General features: G+C 37.7%; 2 protein-coding genes across 2 annotated transcripts; one reads left to right on the top strand and one right to left on the bottom strand.

Annotated features, from left to right (window-relative positions):
- Positions 1 to 4104: 4104 nt before the first annotated feature.
- LOC141675286 (transcription factor HY5) lies at positions 4105 to 6352 on the bottom strand. The gene is made up of 4 exons (XM_074482001.1): positions 6139 to 6352; positions 5520 to 5694; positions 5189 to 5345; positions 4105 to 4524 (listed from the first exon to the last, which is right to left on the bottom strand). The coding sequence occupies exons 1-4, from the start codon at positions 6230 to 6232 to the stop codon at positions 4477 to 4479; spliced, it is 474 nt and encodes a 157-aa protein (XP_074338102.1). The 5' UTR covers positions 6233 to 6352; the 3' UTR covers positions 4105 to 4476.
- A 785-nt stretch (positions 6353 to 7137) lies between these two features.
- LOC141674532 (uncharacterized) lies at positions 7138 to 8142 on the top strand. Its single transcript, XM_074481239.1, has one exon. It carries the CDS (start codon positions 7138 to 7140, stop codon positions 8140 to 8142), a length of 1005 nt encoding a protein of 334 aa, XP_074337340.1.
- The last annotated feature ends 11279 nt before the right edge of the window (positions 8143 to 19421 follow it).

Genomic DNA, 19421 nt, shown 5'->3' with positions numbered 1-19421 from the left:
ATTGCAGGGCTCTAGTTGCTCTCCCGCTAAGTTCATCTTATAGTAGGTTTTGTGGAATAGTATATTGGCCGAGCTGCCGGTATCTACCATCACTTTCCATATCTTGTTTTGCCCGATGATAGGATTGATGATCAGAGGGTCCTCGTGCGGGCGAATGACATCCTCATAGTCTTCAGTGCTGAAGGTCATGGGCATGTGGGGCTTTGCCTGTCCAAATTGATACAGATTGTACACCTGTCAGGCATACTTCTTCTTTGCTGTCATGCTATCCTTATCCAGAATGCTTCCCCCAGATATAGTTTTTACTTCGCCCTTTATCCTGTCCCTTCGCTCTGGCTCATCGGCCTCCACTTCCTCCTCTGGGTTCTCCTTCGGCCCCAATCTATCTCTCATATCTCGGACAAACTGATTAAGTTCGCCGTCTTTGATCATGCGCTCAATGAGCTTCTTGAGGTGGTAGCATTCATCTGTGTTATGCCCCTTGTCGCTGTGATAGTCATAGTATTTATCGGGGTTTTTCTTGTGGTTCGGGACCTTCATCTTGGCGGGGCGGACAAATCCTGGCTTGCTCTTTATCTCATGGAGAATCTTGGAGATCGGCGCATTCAAAGGAGTGAACACGGCCGAATCTCTATCTCGACGTCGTTCGGCCCCACGATCTGATTCCTTCCTTCCTTCCTTTCTGCTATCCCTCCGGTCAAATCCTGATCTTGAGCCCTCATATATGTCGGCTCGCTTTGATCGGTCGTCCCTTCTTGAGTCTTTATATCCCCCAATACTTTCCATCTTACGGCGAATATTCTCGCCTCTCACATATATATCATTTAAGGATTTTGGGGGGAAATCGTAAAGAGATGAGCGAAGCTTTTTACCTTTATAGGGGTCTAGTCTCGCCGTTAGGAAGCCCATTGCTTTGATTTTGTCCAGATTGGTGACCATACCCGCTTCTTCCTTGAACCTAGCGAGATAATCCCCCAGCTCTTCATTCGCCCTCTGCCGAAAATGGACCAAGGCTTCGGTATCCTTCGCCTTTCGGCACATGTGCGAGTAGTACTTTAAAAATTTCCTCTTCAACTGCTCGTAAGACCCGATGGACCGAGGCTTCAGGGATTTGTACCACATCGAGGCAGACCCTTTGAGATAAGTCTTGAACATTTTGCACAACATGATATCGTTGTGGCCCATCCCAACCATCAGGAGTTCATACTTTTCACAGTGGTCCTCGGGGTCCCCTTTCCCATTGAACTCGCTCATCTTAGGGAATTGTCTCTCTTCGCCCGGAGGGGGTCGGTACAGTTCAATCTCTTGTGTTACAACAGGTTCTCGATCGGGCCTCCTATCACCGAAGAGGGCCTTCTCCAAGCGATTGAGCCTGAGGCGGGATCCATCGGGCTCTTCATCTGAATCGAAAGAGTAGGGTTGCTTAGCCCTCTTCCTTCGGGGATGCGAATCAGAGTCAAACTCATCTCCTTCATTATACGCCCTACGTTCCCTTCTATCTTTATGTGCTCCACCGGGTTCTTCGGCCCGCATCGCTTCTCTCAAGGCTTGTTCTTGCAGTTCAATTTCCTCCCTCTGCAGTTGCAGGGCTTTCAGCCGGAGCGCATCGGCTTCTCTTTTCTTGGCTCGCGCTTCCGCTTATTTGTCAATCTGATCAACTTTGGTCTTTCCCTTCTCCGCGGCCTTTTCTGCCCGAATCTTTAGGAGTAAGGCCTCTTCTTCAGGGGTTAGCGTGATAACCCCGTCCTCGTCAACTAGGGAGGATGGTTGTCCCTTTTCGGTGAAACCAGGTGGCGGTGAATGCTCATGAGTTTCTGTCATAGTCTTCCCAACTTGTAACTCTCGTACTTCCCACAGAAGGCGCCAAATGTTACGCCCAGATCCTTCGGTCGCGTGAACAAGTTTCGGCTGTATTGAAGATGACTTCGGCCGTACCTGAAAGTGAAGAGAATGCGAGGGTTTGTACCCCCGATTCACCTCCGGTGTGAGAATCAGAATCTGACTGTAAAAATAGGGTAGTAATACAAGAGAAGCAGAGTGTTGAGAATGTCCCTTTTGTCTTACTTCACAAGGGTTTTTATACCCGATCCTGCAGTGAATGCTGATCCGTTACTAATCATTAAGGAGTGAGGGAAAAGGGGGCGTTATGTCCCTTATTCTGTCCAACGGTCCGCGAGTATTGGACTTCGACCTGACTTCCATGAGCCTACGTTACGCGGGCCCGGAGGTCCTTCGGCCCAGTAGCATAACCGCTTAATGGGTCTTCGTTCAATGGGCCTTACTGGGCCTATGACCAACACTTCCAATTCTTAATATTTTTTATTGAACTTCTCTTACTAATTCTCGGTGAAGCAGACAACAGATAAGCCATAACTAGGTAGTATTCCACTCTTTAAAACAGCTCCAGATTTTTTTTATAGGGTTTTGCTAGAGTTAAAACAAGGTTCTTTGTTTTTTACCCTTAAACAAATATATGGTTAAGAGCTACATTTACCTGCTAGACGGCAATAATTTCATAACCTAGTAATAATCTGATATTTTGATCTTGGCCCCATTGGGAATGAGTTTCACAGTGGAGCACTTTAACCATCTGAATCACTCTCTAAGACTGAAAGAGGATGATGTTATTGGTGAGGATGCTATGTGCAAGGTGTGCAATAGAAAAGTTATAGGCTCTCCTACATGTACTTGCACCAGTCATGTTGATATTATTTGTCAGAGTTTCTACCTGCACAAGAGTTGTGCAGAATTACCAGCACAAATTTATCACTCTGAGCACCCCCCTTGCTCTTCTACCACGTCCTGATTATTGCTTTTGTAATGTTTGTGATCAAGAGGGAAGGATGTGATGTTGATGTGTGTGTTGTTTGTGCTTTTGCTTATGATTCGGAACAGAGAGTGCTTCATCATCAAGGTCACGGAGAGCACATACTAGCACTGCAGAGGGAGGGAAGCCTTGCTTATGTGTGATGCTTGTGGAGTGAAAGCCGAAGACTATTCTTATGTGTGCGTCGCCTGTGATTTTTGGGTTCACAATATATGTGCTTTTTCTCCGTTGATCATTCCAGCTCCTACTTATCACCATCATCCCCTCAATCTAATTTATAGTATTCCTGACATGCATCGCTATGTCAATCGATTCTGTGCAATATGCAACAGATTAGTCCGGAAAAACAACTGGATGTACAACTGTCACAAATGCACCTATTTCGTGCACATGAAATGATGACGATGAACTAAATGATGATGATAGAAGAGTGCTGATATGTGACGGGTGCATTCAATGTGGCTTCTATCTCCATTCCCTCGGTGCCACTAAGTTGCCACTTGAGTTGCCTGCAAGAGCAATGCCGTTTCACCCCCAGCATCCGTTCTTGCTTGGGAAGGCGGATAGATTCTGTGGTCTTGTGAAATGTGGAGCTTGCAGCTACTCCCCTAATGGATTCTACTATCATTGTGAGACTTGTGACACCATAATTAGATATCCGCTTGCTCAAGAGGATAAAACATAAATCTCACAAGCACCACTCCCTTGTTCAACGTTCATTCTCTGGTACCGTGTGCAGTATAAGTAAGATGCTAATTACTCGTGGCATGGAATATGCATGTGAAACTTGCAGTAGCTTCCATATGCATATAAACTGCACATTTTATCCAAGTCAGAAGAAACACAAATATGATCTTCACCCCCGCAATCTTAAGACACCCTCCATTCTTTTTACGAAGGAGTATTCTACTGTGAAATATGTGAAGAGCAAGTTAATAATGGGTGGTTACTCTATCATTGCGACGAATGTGATCATTCTTTTCACAACGATTGCCTCTGTTTGAACCAAAACGTCAAGTTAGGAGGGAGGATTAGACTTATAACTGGCAATCAACAACAAACACTGGCATTGGTCGTAAAGTCCAGTAAAAGAAAGAATTCTTGTTTGTTCTGCTGCTGAAATTGTGATCTTAACCGCAAGCTTGACTTCTTTTTCGAATGTGATGGCTGTGGATATCTTGCCTGCTTTACTTTTGTGTGAGTAGCATTTTAACAACTTAGCCAAAAGATATAATCAGAAAATTGAATTACAAGGACTGTAGCTGCTTGTGATGATATTGTTAAATATTACTTCTCTCGTTTTTTTGGTAAGGCATAATATTTTACCTTGGAACTATAGCATAAAACGAATGTAATCAACATTATAGCAACAGTTTGCTGTTGAACTAAACACCTAGACTACTTATAAATTTTAATACAGAACTGAACTACTATTAAAATTCCAAATTTGGAGGTGAGGCAATATTAATTCACACCCCTGTTGGAATTTGACTCTGATTTTCACTTGCACCATCAATTTATATATTATGTTGATGGACCATAGAAAGAAAAACAGCAACCACGTTCCACTATTTCGATATAAAAACGGTAGCAACAAAAATTCTACAATTTTCATCATGACATGTGAAACTCTTCAAACCAGCAGGCAGCTACTTCCTCCCCTCCTGCCTGCCACTGCTTGTAGTATTCTTCAGTATCTGCTTATTGTAACAATATGTAAAAATAATCAATTAACCATATACCCAAATCTATATATCATCCTAACACATGTGATTCTCTAACCAAATTTAATAAACAAAAACAATTTGATTAACTAAGAACGGGTTGCATACAAATGTCATTCATAGAATTCACCTACACAGTTCGGCATACTTTGATAATGTCAACATTGCAACACAAAGAATTGTGCACAACATATATTCTTGACAAAAATTGATGTCTCGGTAAACAGTAGCCATGTTTATGTGCATCTCTAAAGACTTCATTTTTACAAGTTCGCGTATGATTTGAATTGTACAAGTGAATGTAATCTACCATACAAAGAGGAAAAGAGTGAATTCAGGATGTGCAAAACATGCGAAATTCTGACTATATTAAGCATGTACACCAACACCCGCCTTGAATAGAAAGAAATCCTAATATTCATCAAAGCATTGCATGACAATATATTATGGGGGAGTTTTACAGGGGATAAATGACAGGCTAAATAATGATGACATATATATAAGGTGGAACATTTCTAGTTATTTGGGTTGCCATAGAAGGTTCAGATTAGTTATGATGTAATACTATGATCATTACTAGATTTTTAGAAATGCACATAGTACTACCATGTACAAATATAATGAAAACGTGACATACTTGTCTAAGCATATTGTTCTCATTTTGCAAAGTAGACAGCCTCTCATCAAGCTCTGCGTTCTTCTTCTCCAAATCTTTCACCCTCACCTCCAATTCACTCAAGTAAGCCTTCTTCCTTTCCCTTGCTTGCTGTGCCGAAACTCTATTTCTTAGCAATCTGTATAACATACAAACAAATCAAAATGAGAATCCAAAATTAAAAAATATATAATAACCAAACGACAACTAAAATATTAAAAAAATGAATTTAATTAGCTAACATGTCGGCCCCAGTCAGATCTAGCAATGCCAAAACAAATTCAGACAATGACATTAACATGGTCCAGCTTACCGCTTTAAACGCTTGTTCTCTTTGTCAGCGGGGCTTTTACCCCTTTTTCTAGAACCCTCTCCGGCCCCTTGAACCCGGTCTGGACCACCCTGTGAGCTACCCTCCCTGCCCGAAGCCGAGACACCGGCTTCTCCAAATTCTGGCACTCTTCTGATCTCTTCGTCACTCTCCACACCTTAAACACATCAAATCCAATATTAACAAACACTACACATAGTCCCATTTTAGCACCACCTTAGTATCATATCACAAAACATATACATACAGAACATCCATCAATCATCACATATTCCTACCAAATCACCACTCCCAAGAAAATTCCACACACCCAGATCAAGAAATTCCATTTTCTACAAAAACCATTAGCAAAAACCTCAAATTTTCAAGATCTCAACATCCCCAACTCAAATTTTCATTAAAAAAACAAACTTTATAATCTAAATTATAACATCACATCAAAACCAAAAATACTAACATCAAAAGCACAAATCTTTAACATCATTTAGCTCAACAAAACAAACATTATCAATGCACAAACACCCAAATTCAAATAATCACAAAAAAATAAGCTCAAATAATCAAAAAATAATCTTGAAAAAAAGAAAAAAAGAAAAGGTACCTTCTTTAAGTTCAAGATGAAGAGCAGAGCTAGAAGATCTTTCACTACTTGATGGTAAACTCCCTGCAAATGAACTTGTAGTAGCCTCCAACATTTTTCCACAAATACAAACAATTTATGTGTATCTAAGTATATTTAGAATATAGTGATTGATGAGAAAATAAAAGTGAAATGACTTGGGTAGAAGAAAAAAGAAAAGAGCGGGACATTAATGTTATGTGACAAGTAGATTAACAAACACATAAAGCGTTTTGAGATTATGGTAGTCGTTGGATTGGAGTTAAATCTAATGGTTGAAAGGAGTTTATCGTGGAAGTATTAGAGCCACATCTGGATTGGTTGATCAAAAGGATGCAGTGTCCAGATCGTGGAAGAATACTGTCCGCTGGATTTTGTTTTCATCGTACGGTTTAGAAGGGGTTGAGTGAGGTACCAAGATTTTGGACAGTATTTATGTCTTATGAATTAAAAACAGGATGCTGTTATAATATAGTGATTGCCATGCATGTGGTCAATGAATCAAATAGTAGGGCTATAATTTATAGGAGTAGAATTTGTGTATGCATTTAATGTTTTTGGCTTCTTGCAAATTCACATTGGCTATAAATAGCCACACTCGGTAATGAAGAAAGATGCACCCGAGCTTTCTTTTTATGCTCAGCTTCTTACCTCCTTCTGTTAAATTTAATAGCTCTCCGGTTGTTCTTTTATAGCTAGGATATTACAACACGTTATCAGCACGAAGCCCTGCCGGAACTGAGAAGGATTTTCCACTTAAATATATTATTGGTTGGAGATAACCTGTATACGCAGACGTCCGTATGGCGGGTGAAAATCCATTTGTCATTTTATATATAGATCTATTTATAATATCGATGATAATAATGATGTACACATTTATTATTGCTTACTTGTTAACGCACCAGATTCAGTAGGATTGTATGTAATATTTATATTGAAAATTTAAGTTAATAATTTTGGTGTTAAATTCAGATTAAAATGACAAATCTTACAAACTTGTCGTTCGTTGCATTGGACATTTCTGGGGAGAATTATCTATCGTGGGTACAAGATGTAAAGTTGCATTTGGGTTCAAAGAAATTAGGCAACACAATAAAGGCAGAAAACACATCCACAATTGAAGAAAATTTTACCTCTATTATTTTCCTTCGACACCACATGCATGAAGATCTAAAATCTGAGTACCTAGAAGTCGAGGATCCCTTTATTTTATGGGAAAATCTAAAGGATAGGTTCGATCATCAGAAACTAGTTTATCTACCTGCAGCTGAAAATGATTGGGCTAATCTAAGGGTTCAAGATTTTAAGAGTGTTCGGGCATATAGCTCAGCACTATTCAAAATAAGTTCTAGGCTCATTATGTGTGGTGAGATTGTTACTGAGAAAAGAAAGATCGACAAAACATTATCCACTTTTCATCCCAATAATATCAACTTAGCCGAGATGTACAGGGAGCGCAAGTTTACCAAGTTTGGGGATCTCCTTTCAACCCTCCTTGTTGCCGAGCAGAATCATGAATTGGTGATTAAGAATCATCAATCCCGTCCAACGGGATCTGCCCCTTTACCAGAAGTAAATAACACGACATTCCAGCAGAATGTACGTGGAAAAGGGCATAGAGGTGGACGAGGCCATGGTCGCTACCGTGGACGAGGCCGTGGTCGTGGGCATTTTCGTCCTTATTATAGCTTTGGTCACCAGAAGTGGCAACCTGAAACACAGAGCAAAAGAAAGGCACCACAAGGAGGGAAAACTAACAATTTATGTCACAAGTGTGGAATGGAAGGGCATTGGTCACGTAATTGTTATATCCCACAACATCTTGTTGATTTATATCAGTCATCTAAAAGATCAAAAGGGAAAATGGTGGAAACCAATTTCGCCAACAACTTAGATGATTCTCTTATAATATCAACCGGGGGAATAAGCGTTAATGGTCCTAATGAGACTAACGAAACTCCCATGTGGGAGGCTGAGGATTAGTTTTCATAAAATTATTAGTAACCGGAGGAATGAGCATTAATGGTCCGAATTACTATAGTTACTAGTGCGTACTGTGTGCTTTATTTTATCTATGTAATGTGTTATGTTCTTATCAAATAAATCATGTTTCTTAATTATATACAGAATGGATTCTGAAGATATATGCATTGCTGATTGTGGTACAACTCATATGATTCTACAAAATAAAAAATACTTTACCCATATAACCAAAACTGAAGCTCAAGTTGGAACGATTTCTGGCGTATCTAATATAATCGAAGGTTTTGGAAAAGCTAGTTTCGTCTTACCTAATGGTACACACATACATATTCCAAATGCATTATTTTCTAGTAAGTCCACTAGAAATCTTCTTAGTTTTAAGGATATCAGATTTAACAATTTTCACATCGAAACCACTTCTGAGGCTGGTAAAGAATATCTCCTTATTACTTCTGCTAATTCTAGCAACAAGAAAATCTTAGAAAAGTTTCAGTCACTTTCCTCAGGATTATATATGATGAAAATCAGAACCATTGAGTCACACAATGTCATTGCTTCCAAACTCATAGATCCAAAATCATTTACCCTTTGGCATGAAAGATTAGGTCATCCTGGAGTCTCTATGATGCGTCGTATTATAGAGAATTCTACCGGACATCCTCTTAGAGATCTTAAAGTTCTTTCTAAAAATGACCTTCCATGTTCGGCATGTTCTTTAGGAAAATTGATTACTCGGCCATCTCCTACTAAAGTTAAGCTTGAAAGTCCAAGTTTTCTAGAAAGGATACAGGGCGACATATGTGGACCGATCCACCCATCATCTGGTCCATTTAGGTACTTCATGGTACTAATAGATGCCTCAACTAGATGGTCTCATGTTTGTCTTCTCTCAACTCGTAATGATGCTTTTGCAAAATTACTTGCCCAGATAATCAAGTTGCGAGCTCAATTCCCAGACCATTGTATTAAGTCAATTCGTTTAGATAATGCCGGTGAGTTCACATCTGCAACCTTTGTTGACTATTGCATGTCTGTAGGAATTTCAGTTGAGCACCCAGTTCCTCATGTACATACACAAAATGGGTTAGCCGAGTCCTTTATCAAAAGACTTCAACTTATTGCAAGACCGTTGTTATTGAAAGCCAAATTACCTACATCTATTTGGGGTCATGCACTACTTCATGCTGCTAATCTTATAAGGATTAGACCAACTGCCTGTAATCAACATTCTCCACTACAGATGGTACTTGGTCAAATCCCTAATATTTCTCATTTCAAAATCTTCGGAAGTGCTGTATATGTACCGATTGCTCCACCACAGAGATCGAAGATGGGAGCTCAAAGAAGAATAGGTATCTATGTTGGTTTTGATTCAACATCTATAATTAGATATCTTGAACCACTAACTGGAGACTTATTTACTGCACGATACGCAGATTGTCATTTTGACGAATCTTTGTTTCCTCCCTTAGGGGGAGATAAACATGTGAATAAGGTTAATCCTGACATAACATGGAATGCATCGGGGTTACATTTTCTAGATCCACGTACCGGTAAATGCGAACTTGAAGTTAAAAGAATCATACATATGCAAAATATCGCAAACCAAATGCTTGACGCATTTAACGATTCTAGAAATGTAATTAAATCTCATATACCTGCAGTAAATACTCCAGCTAGAGTAGATATACCAATTCAAAAATCAAGTACAAATGAATTGGTTACAGATTCAAAGCCACGCCTGAAGCGTGGTAGACCGGTCGGTGCGAAAGATGTTGCACCAAGAAAAAGAAAGACAAAGAAAATTGCCCCTGAAGTGGCACATGCTCCAGAAGAAGCAAATACCCCCGAAGTGGTATTATCTCCTGAAGAGATTCCCGTCCCTGAAGATTCGGGATTAAACAATCATGAAATTTCAATAAATTATGTGCATGATATGAAATTATGGGATCGAAGTAAAGCCATAATCGATGATGTATTTGTGTATTCAGCGGCATTGGATGTCGACATAAATTCTGATCCTGAACCACAAAGTGTGGATGAATGCCGTCAAAGAAAAGACTAGCTAAAATGGAAAGACGCAATTCAAACAGAATTAAATTCATTGCGCAAAAGAGAAGTATTTGGACCTGTTGTCCAAACACCAATCGGTGTGAACCCTGTTGGGAATAAATGGGTATTCATAAGAAAAAGAAATGAAAAGAATGAAATTGTGAGATATAAAGCCCGACTTGTAGCACAAGGGTTTTCTCAAAGGCCTGGCATTGATTATCATGAGACATACTCGCCAGTAATGGATGGAATTACTTTTCGTTTTATATTAGGTATGGCATCTAAAGAAAAATTAGAAACACGTCTTATGGACGTTGTTACTGCATACCTATATGGATCACTTGATAGTGATATTTTTATGAAAATCCCAGAAGGATTAAAAATGGATGAGTTCAAGAAACCTCGTCATATATACTCCATTAAACTTCAACGATCATTGTATGGATTGAAACAATCTGGTCGTATGTGGTATAACAGACTTAGTCGTTATTTACAAAAGAATGGGTATATTAGTAATCAAATTTGTCCATGTGTTTTTATCAAAAAATCACAATTTGGTTTTGTGATTATTGCTGTATATGTGGATGATTTAAACCTTGTAGGAACAGCTACAGAGGTTGATGAAGCTGTCATATATCTAAAGACAGAGTTTGAAATGAAAGATCTTGGGAAGACAAAATATTGTCTTGGTATACAAGTCGAGCACTTGTCATCAGGAATTTTCCTCCACCAATCTACATATACAGAAAAGGTTTTGAGCAGATTTTACATGGATAAATCTCATCCGTTGACTACTCCAATGGTGGTTAGATCTTTAGAACCAGATAAAGATCCATTTCGACCACGAGAAGATGATGAAAAAGTTCTTGGTCCTGAAATCCCATATCTTGGAGCAATTGGTGCACTTATGTATCTTGCGAATAATACAAGGCCAGATATTGCTTTTGCTGTCAATTTATTGGCTAGATTTAGCTCTGCTCCGATGGCCAGACATTGGAATGGGATCAAGCATATATTTCTTTATCTTCGTGGAACCGTTGATTTTGGGTTATTCTTTCCAGAGAACTCGACATCTCAGTTGATTGGATATGTAGACGCTGGATATCTGTCAGATCCTCATTTTGGAAAATCACAAACTAGATATGTATTCACATATTGCGGTACAGCCATTTCATGGAAATCCATGAAGCAAACTACAGTGGCAACCTCAACAAATCACTCAGAGCTAATTGCAATTCACGAAGCCAGTAGAGAATGTGTTTGGTTGCGATCTATTATCAAGAACATTCAAGAATCATGTGGATTGCCGGACATCACGAGAAGTCCTACTGTTATGTTTGAGGATAACACTGCATGCATTGATCAACTCAAAGAGGGATACATCAAAGGAGACAGGACGAAGCACATTTCACCAAAATTCTTCTATACTCATGAGCTTCAAAAGAATGGAGAAATTGATGTACAACAAATTCAATCATGTGACAACCTTGCAGATTTATTCACAAAATCATTACCAAATTCAACCTTTGCAAAGCTGCGACATAACATTGGAATGCGTCGACTCAAGAATATGCTGCAACAAAACTCCAGTGATTGATGTTTTTTTTTCAAGGGGAGATTGTACTCTTTTTCCTTCGTTAAAGTTTTTATCCCACTGGGTTTTTCTTTGACAAGGTTTTAACGAGGCAATTGATGATCCACACTATCATGACAATCAAAGGGGAGTGTTATAATATAGTGATTGCCATGCATGTTGTCAATGAATCAAATAGTAGGGCTATGATTTATAGGAGTAGAATTTGTGTATGCATTTAATGTTTTTGGCTTCTTGCAAATTCACATTGGCTATAAATAGCCACACTCGGTAATGAAGAAAGATGCACCCGAGCTTTCTTTCTATGCTCAGCTTCTTACCTCCTTCTGTTAAATTTAGTAGCTCTCCGGTTGTTCTTTTATAGCTAGGATATTACAACAGATGCGAGAATGTACAATTTTGACCATGGGATATTTTTGTTTTTGTAATAGCTCAAACTTCGTCACTTAAAAAATCTACTCCACGTTAAAGTTATTTTATGGAAATGTTATTTGCACGTCTCTTTTTTCACTTTCAGCTCTTCCGGCAATCATGTCATTCGAAGTATATTTCGTGTCGTTTAATTTCGTGTTTCGTGTAGTGAACGACAAACACATATAAGACTCGTTTAGCATTGATATATTTAATAGTAAACACATATCCGTAACTCATCATTTTATATTCGTTTATATTTCGTGTATAAAAATAAATTAATTAATTAATAAATATATAAAATATTATATAGTTAGATATAATTTTACATATATATATATATATTTATATATATATATATTAAATATATATTTATATTTATATTTATATGTAATGGTATATTTTTGGATATATTTTTATAAATGTACATGAATTTTATTTATATATATAATATTGTAGTAATATGTATATTTATATAAATGATTATATAAATATTACAAAATTTATTAATAAATTTATTATTTTGTATACTTTCGTGTCGTGTCGTGTCGTGTATCCAATATTAAGCAAATATTCGTACCCATTTAGATTTCGTATTCTTTCGTGTCGTGTACTTTCGTGTTCGTGTACCAAGAAAACTGAACACATATCCATTTATATTGTGTCGTTATCGTGTTGTTTTATCGTGTTGTATACCAAATTGCCAGCTCTACTTTCAGGGCAAACACGGAGTGAAATGAAAAAAGTGTCCTTCATGGATTCACATCAACAAATTAAAATAATCAATGAAAGAGTAATTTGATTTTTTTATATATATTTTTGTTCTGAAAATAAAAAATAAGCTCTGAAAATAATATTTCTCTTTTTAAAGTATTATAATACAAAATACTGGAAATGATGGATACCCAAATTTTCATTTGAAAAGAGTTAGTATTTAAAATTACACGGTAAGTCAAAAGAAATTACTAATGAGATTGTAAAGTAACATTCCATGTCGTATATAAGTTCACACAGCATTTTCAGGAAAAAAAATTATTAACTTGAATATTTTGAAAAAATCCCTTTAAAAAAGTGTAACCGTACACAACACATAGAAAACTCATGGGTGGATTTACATGGGAGATTCTTGAGATAAAATGATATGAAAAAGGAGTTTAGTTTATGATTATTGTGACGGCCTCAACTCCGGGGTCAGGGGCTGACGTCACTAAAATATATCAAACGATGAATATAAACTACTATTTAAATATTATTATATAAACACGACCCCAAACCAAGATCTGATACAGGTTCAAGTATTATTTAGGTTACAACACTACAACTAATTTATTCCACAACCGGACACTATAATTTATTATTGCAACTCATCAGATCTCATGGTCTAATACAAACTACCTCAGAGGAGCCGGGACCGTAGGAGGCTGACGCTCTATTCTGCCCTGGTCTGACTGGTCTTCTAGACATCTGCAACATATAAATACAAAACAAGCTGCGAGGATGAGCAATCAATTGCTCAACAGTACCACTATATGAATAACGAGTAAAGTAGTGTATATAAAAACAGTATAGGAACAGAAATCATAACTCATTTACGAAAACAATTAAAACACGTATAAACTGGATATCAACAACTAGCATGCTCTATAAAACGTATCATCAGTTGTGTGCTGTGTGAATATCAGAGTCCAATTTTAGCATGCTATTTTTATTTATAAAATCCACTGTTCCATTACAGGAAACAAAATCATTTGTTCTGTTACGGGAACCACTAAACCAAAATCAGATATATAATTGGACGAATCCTAGGGACAGTTGATCAGTCTATCCCATCACAAACATGTTCCGGAACTCAGAGACTAGCTAGGTCTCTGTCACGCTGGACTAAGCGGTTTAAATAGGGCGCGCAATTGACTTAGCCTCTTACGCAAACCCGTTGGGCCGTTACGGGCCTCTTACGCAACCATCCAATATCTGATCAATTTTATCCAGTTTCTAAAATCAATTATTTCTATCTCTTTTAAACAATTATACCACAACACACTTTTCAAAATCTTTCCAGTTTTAATCACAATCTAGAGATAGGCATTTTCATAAGTCACTTTTCTCCCAAAACATAAGTTAACAAAATATATTTAAATACGGGGGATACGTAACTTAAAACGTTCTGTTCCAGTACGTAAATTAGATCAACAATTATTTATATATACTGAACTGTAAAAGATTTGTTCAGAGGTACTTGCCTTACGAAGCTTTACAACTAACATTGGTTTGACTTTAGACCGACTTTAACTACTGGGTCCTTCGACTTGAGTCTACAAGATCGAAACATCCTAGGTTAGACGACCAGTTATGCTTGACATTATCTCGCTAGACAATTACCCAACATTAGTGATTCCCGACTCGTACATATTCGTATAATATTGTACACGAAATAATAATAATAGACGTAACAATTAGGGTTCGATTCGTGTTTAAAAGTAATTTTCAGAAAATTTGGACAGCGACTCCTCTATTTATAGACCTACCCGTCGAAACATCAATCGACGTTAATTTCCTCACAAATCCAATTCATAATTTATAACCACTACGACTCGTCACATGAATAGTTATTACATTCCGAAAATAATTTATACGAATCATTTTATTTATTTAAAATATTTAGGACTCAGATACAAGTCATCACCGTCCACCGTCCGCTCGTAACCGCTCGTAAAATTCATCGCGGACGGCGGCAAAATTTATTGGTGCCCAAAAAGGTTCGGGTGTCCGAATAAATTTCACCGATTAACCGAAATTTTTCCCGCACAAATAAATATTATCACGAATAATACTCAATATAATCCCTGCAGAAAATATAAAAATTAGGAAAATCAATTCGAATTACTCGAATTAATCAAGACACACAGCAAGGAAACATACGCAACAATCGCACACAGACACAACCACACACACGCGCAACCATTACGCGCCACCACCCCTTCGAACAACCGAAGAGGGGCGGCACCACTGACACACAAAACAACATACACGGCACACACACACACACACACACACATATATATATATACAAGCCAACATGAATCAATCACAGGAACAAGCAACACGGCGGCTCACCGGAAAAATACGGCCGGTGACGAACCGAAGCAACAAAGAAGAAGAAGAACGGGGAGGAAGAAGAGGGAGAGAAGGAGAGATAAGGGGAGAGAGAGAGAGTAGATTGAGAGAGAGCAACAGAGATCGAGAGAGAGCACAAAGAGAGATGAACACAGGGCTCGTTTGTACCTGTGTGTGTGTTGTGTTTTATCAAAAAAAAATTATTTGCTTAACAGATGGCCAAACACAGAGACAACCACGCAACACTGCATTACTATACACTGACACGTATTATTTTTCGTTGATTATAAAAATTTTGGGTTCGTTTCCTTGAGAAATAAGAAACAGCTACACATCAAAACTTATCGGAAAATTACAATTTTAATACACAACTTATACTCGCATTTAACGATTAAACAAAATAACGCGCGGGTGAATTTAATCCCAAAAAACTTCAAAATAATTTTAAAATCCTCGAAATATTAAAAACTTAGTAAAATATGAGTTTCGTATTTTTTGAGAAATTCTGGAATTAAATACTGATTTTACAAATAAACGCAATCAGAAAACCTTTTAAAGAGAAATAATTAATGAAATATTGATTTCTAAATTTTGTAAAATCCCAAAAATAATTATTAAATTATAAAATCATAAAACAATTTTAAAGACAATCCAATTATTTTTGAAAATAAATTTGCCATAAAATCACTTTTAAGGGTGGAAAAAAATAATATGGTTCTACAAATAATTATACAAATAATCCTCGTAGACCAATAATCACACGCAAATAGTAATAAGCAAAACATAACTGTCATAATCAATATACACCTTTTATTTAATTAATTACGCAATAATTACTCCTTTAAATAATACCAAAATATACGAGTCGTTATATCCTCCCCCCTTAAAAAGATTATGCTCTCAGAATCTTATATAATTAAACAAGTGAGGATATGTATCAAGCATATCTGACTCTAACTCCTAGGTAGACTCTTCTACTCTAGGGTTTCTCCAAAGTACTTTAACTATAGGAATAGACTTATTTCTAAGTACACGCTCCATACGATCTAAAATTTGGATTGGTCGTTCCACATAGGACAAATTTGACTGCAGCTCAATTGGTTCATACTCGATTACTTGATTCGATTAAGGGATGTACGGCTTAAACATGGATACGTGGAACACATTATGGATATGCTAAAACTGCGGCGGTAACGCTATCTCGTATGCGACCTTTCCTATTTGCTTCAAAACTTCAAATGTCCCTATATACCTAGGGCTGAGCTTACCCTTCTATCCAAATCGAACTAACCCTTTCCAAGGTGATACTTTCAATAACACTAATGACCCTACCTCAAAGCTCATATCCTTTCGGTGCAAATCCGCATTCTTCCCCTGTCTATCAGGGGCGGCTTCCAATCTTTTCTGAATCAATGTTACTGCATCTTTAGTCTGCTGCACTAACTCAGGTCATAACACTTTCTTTTCTCCCACTTCATCCCAATACAATGGTGTTCTGCATTTACGTCCATATAAGGCTTCATAGGGTGGCATTCTGATGCTAGCATGATAACTGTTATTATAAGAAAACTCAATCAACTGTAGATGATCGTCCCAGTTTCCCTTGAAATCCAAAGCACAAACCCTTAACATGTCTTCTGTTGTCTGAATCGTTCTCTCACTTTGGCCATCTGTCTGAGGATGATAAGTGGTGCTCATATTTAACTTAGTTCTAAGATATTCTTGAAACTTAGTCCAAAATCTTGAGTTGAATCTTGGGTCTCGGTCCGACACAATGGACACGGGAACTCCATGCTTGGTTACTATTTCATCCAGGTACATTTTAACTAACCTTTCCAAAGAATATCTCTCGTTGATAGGGAGGAAATGTGCTGACTTGGTTAACATGTCAATGATTACCCAGATAACATCATGATTCGACTTTGTCTTTGGAAATCCTACTACAAAATCCATTGAAATATCTTACCATTTCCACTGTGGAATCTCCAAGGGTTGTAACAATCCACTGGGCCTTTGATGTTCTGCTTTTACTGTCTGACACACGTGATATTTGCTGACCCAATTCACAATCTCCTTCTTCATTCCTGGCCACTAGAAGTTCTTCTTCAATTCTTGATACATTTTAGTACTTCCCGGGTGAATAGAGAATGTAGAATTATGAGCTTCTCGCAAGATCTCGTTCTTTAATTCAGCCACATTAGGAATCCATATTCTTGAAGAAAACCTGAACATACCTTTACTATCCTTTTGAGTACAAACTTCTTCTCCAGTCAAATTATCCAAACCTTGATTCATAACTTCCTCTTGATATTTCCTTATCATTTCCATCAATTCTGGCTGAAAAGTGATTTCATATAATTGTCCTTTATTACTTCTGGCATTCGAACTTCAATTTCCAGCTTTTCTAGTTCTTTTGCTAGTTCTTCAGAAACTTTGATCTCATTCAATCTTTCATTCCTACTTAAGGCATCTGCTACCACATTGGCTTTGCCCGGATGATAGTTGATGGAACAATCGTAATCCTTGATCAGCTCCAACCATCTTCGTTGTCTCATGTTCAAGTCCTCCGGGGTGAATATATACTTTAAACTCTTATGATCCGTATAAATGTCACACTTCTCTCCGTACAAGTAATGCCTCCATAGCTTTAACGCGAACACTATTGCTGCTAACTCCAAGTCATGCACGGGATACTTCTGCTTATGGGGTTTTAACTTTCTGGACGCATAAGCAATAACTTTATCATGTTGCATTAACACACAGCCTAAAACTTTTCGAGAAGCATCATTGTAGATCACGAAATTCCCTATTTCATCTAGTAATGCTAACACAAGTGTTGTCACCAATCTCTTCTTCACCTCCTGGAAACTTTCTTCACATTTTTCGGTCCAAACAAACTTCTTATTCTTCCTGGTCAGCTTAGTCAATGGAGTTGCTATCTTGGCAAAGTCTTTCACAAATCTTCTGTAGTACCCTGCTAGTCCAAGAAAACTTCTGATTTCTGTCGGGGTCTTCGGATGTTCCCATTTGGATACAGCTTCAATCTTCACAAGATCCACTTTGATACTATCCTTACCTACTATATGACCCAAAAACTGAACTTCATCAAACCAAAATTCATATTTTGAAAACTTAGCGTACAACTGCTTTTCCCTTAGTCTTTGTAAAGCAATCCTTAGGTGTTTGGCATGGTCGTCTTTAGTCTTTGAGTAGATGAGGATGTCATCAATAAATACAATAACAAACTTATCCAAGTACTCTTTATACATCCGGTTCATTAAATCCATAAAAGCTGCTGGTGCATTAGTCAATCCAAATGACATTACTAAAAACTCATAATGTCCATACCTGGTTCTAAATGTTGTCGTCGGTATATCTTCAGGCTTGATTTTCAGCCGGTGATAACCCGATCTTAAGTCAATCTTTGAGAAACAGCACGCTCCTTTAAGCTGATCAAACAAGTCATCAATCCTGGGTAGAGGATACTTATTCTTGATGGTTAACTTATCTAGTTCCCGATAATCAATACACAACCTCATGCTTCCATCTTTCTTCTTTACAAATAACACTGGTGCGCCCCACGGGGATACACTTGGTCTAATTACCCCTTTATCTAAAAGTTCCTGAAGTTGCTTAGCTAGTTCCTTCAATTCTACTGGGGCCATACAATAAGGAGCCTTTGAAACTATTTCTGCTCCAGGAATTAAATCAATAGAAAACTCAATCTCACAATCTGGTGGCAATCTTGGCAACTCGTTTGGAAAGACATCCGAAAATTCACTAACTATTGGAATCTCATCCAGACTAAGTGCCTTTTTCTCAGTGTCCACAATATGGGCTAAGTACACCTCACATCCTTGTCTCAACAATTTCTTTGCTTCCAATATCAAGAGAATTTTTTTTTCCTGTTTCTCTCCTTGGTAAGTTATTCTGACATTATTTTCTGTATACATCAAAATTTTCTTTTTCTTACAATCAATATCTGCCTTATGTTGGGATAACCAATCCATTCCTAGAATCACGTCAAACTCTCCCAACTCGAAGGGTATTAGATCCACTGAAAAAGTATGTCCGCAGATTTCTAATTGACACCTAGGACAAAATTGAC

This window comes from Apium graveolens, chromosome 7, assembly GCF_009905375.1.
Source record: "Apium graveolens cultivar Ventura chromosome 7, ASM990537v1, whole genome shotgun sequence".
Taxonomy (NCBI): domain Eukaryota; kingdom Viridiplantae; phylum Streptophyta; class Magnoliopsida; order Apiales; family Apiaceae; genus Apium; species Apium graveolens.
The sequence above is the reverse complement of the archived record's forward strand: the minus strand, read 5'-3'. Positions and strand labels throughout refer to the sequence as shown.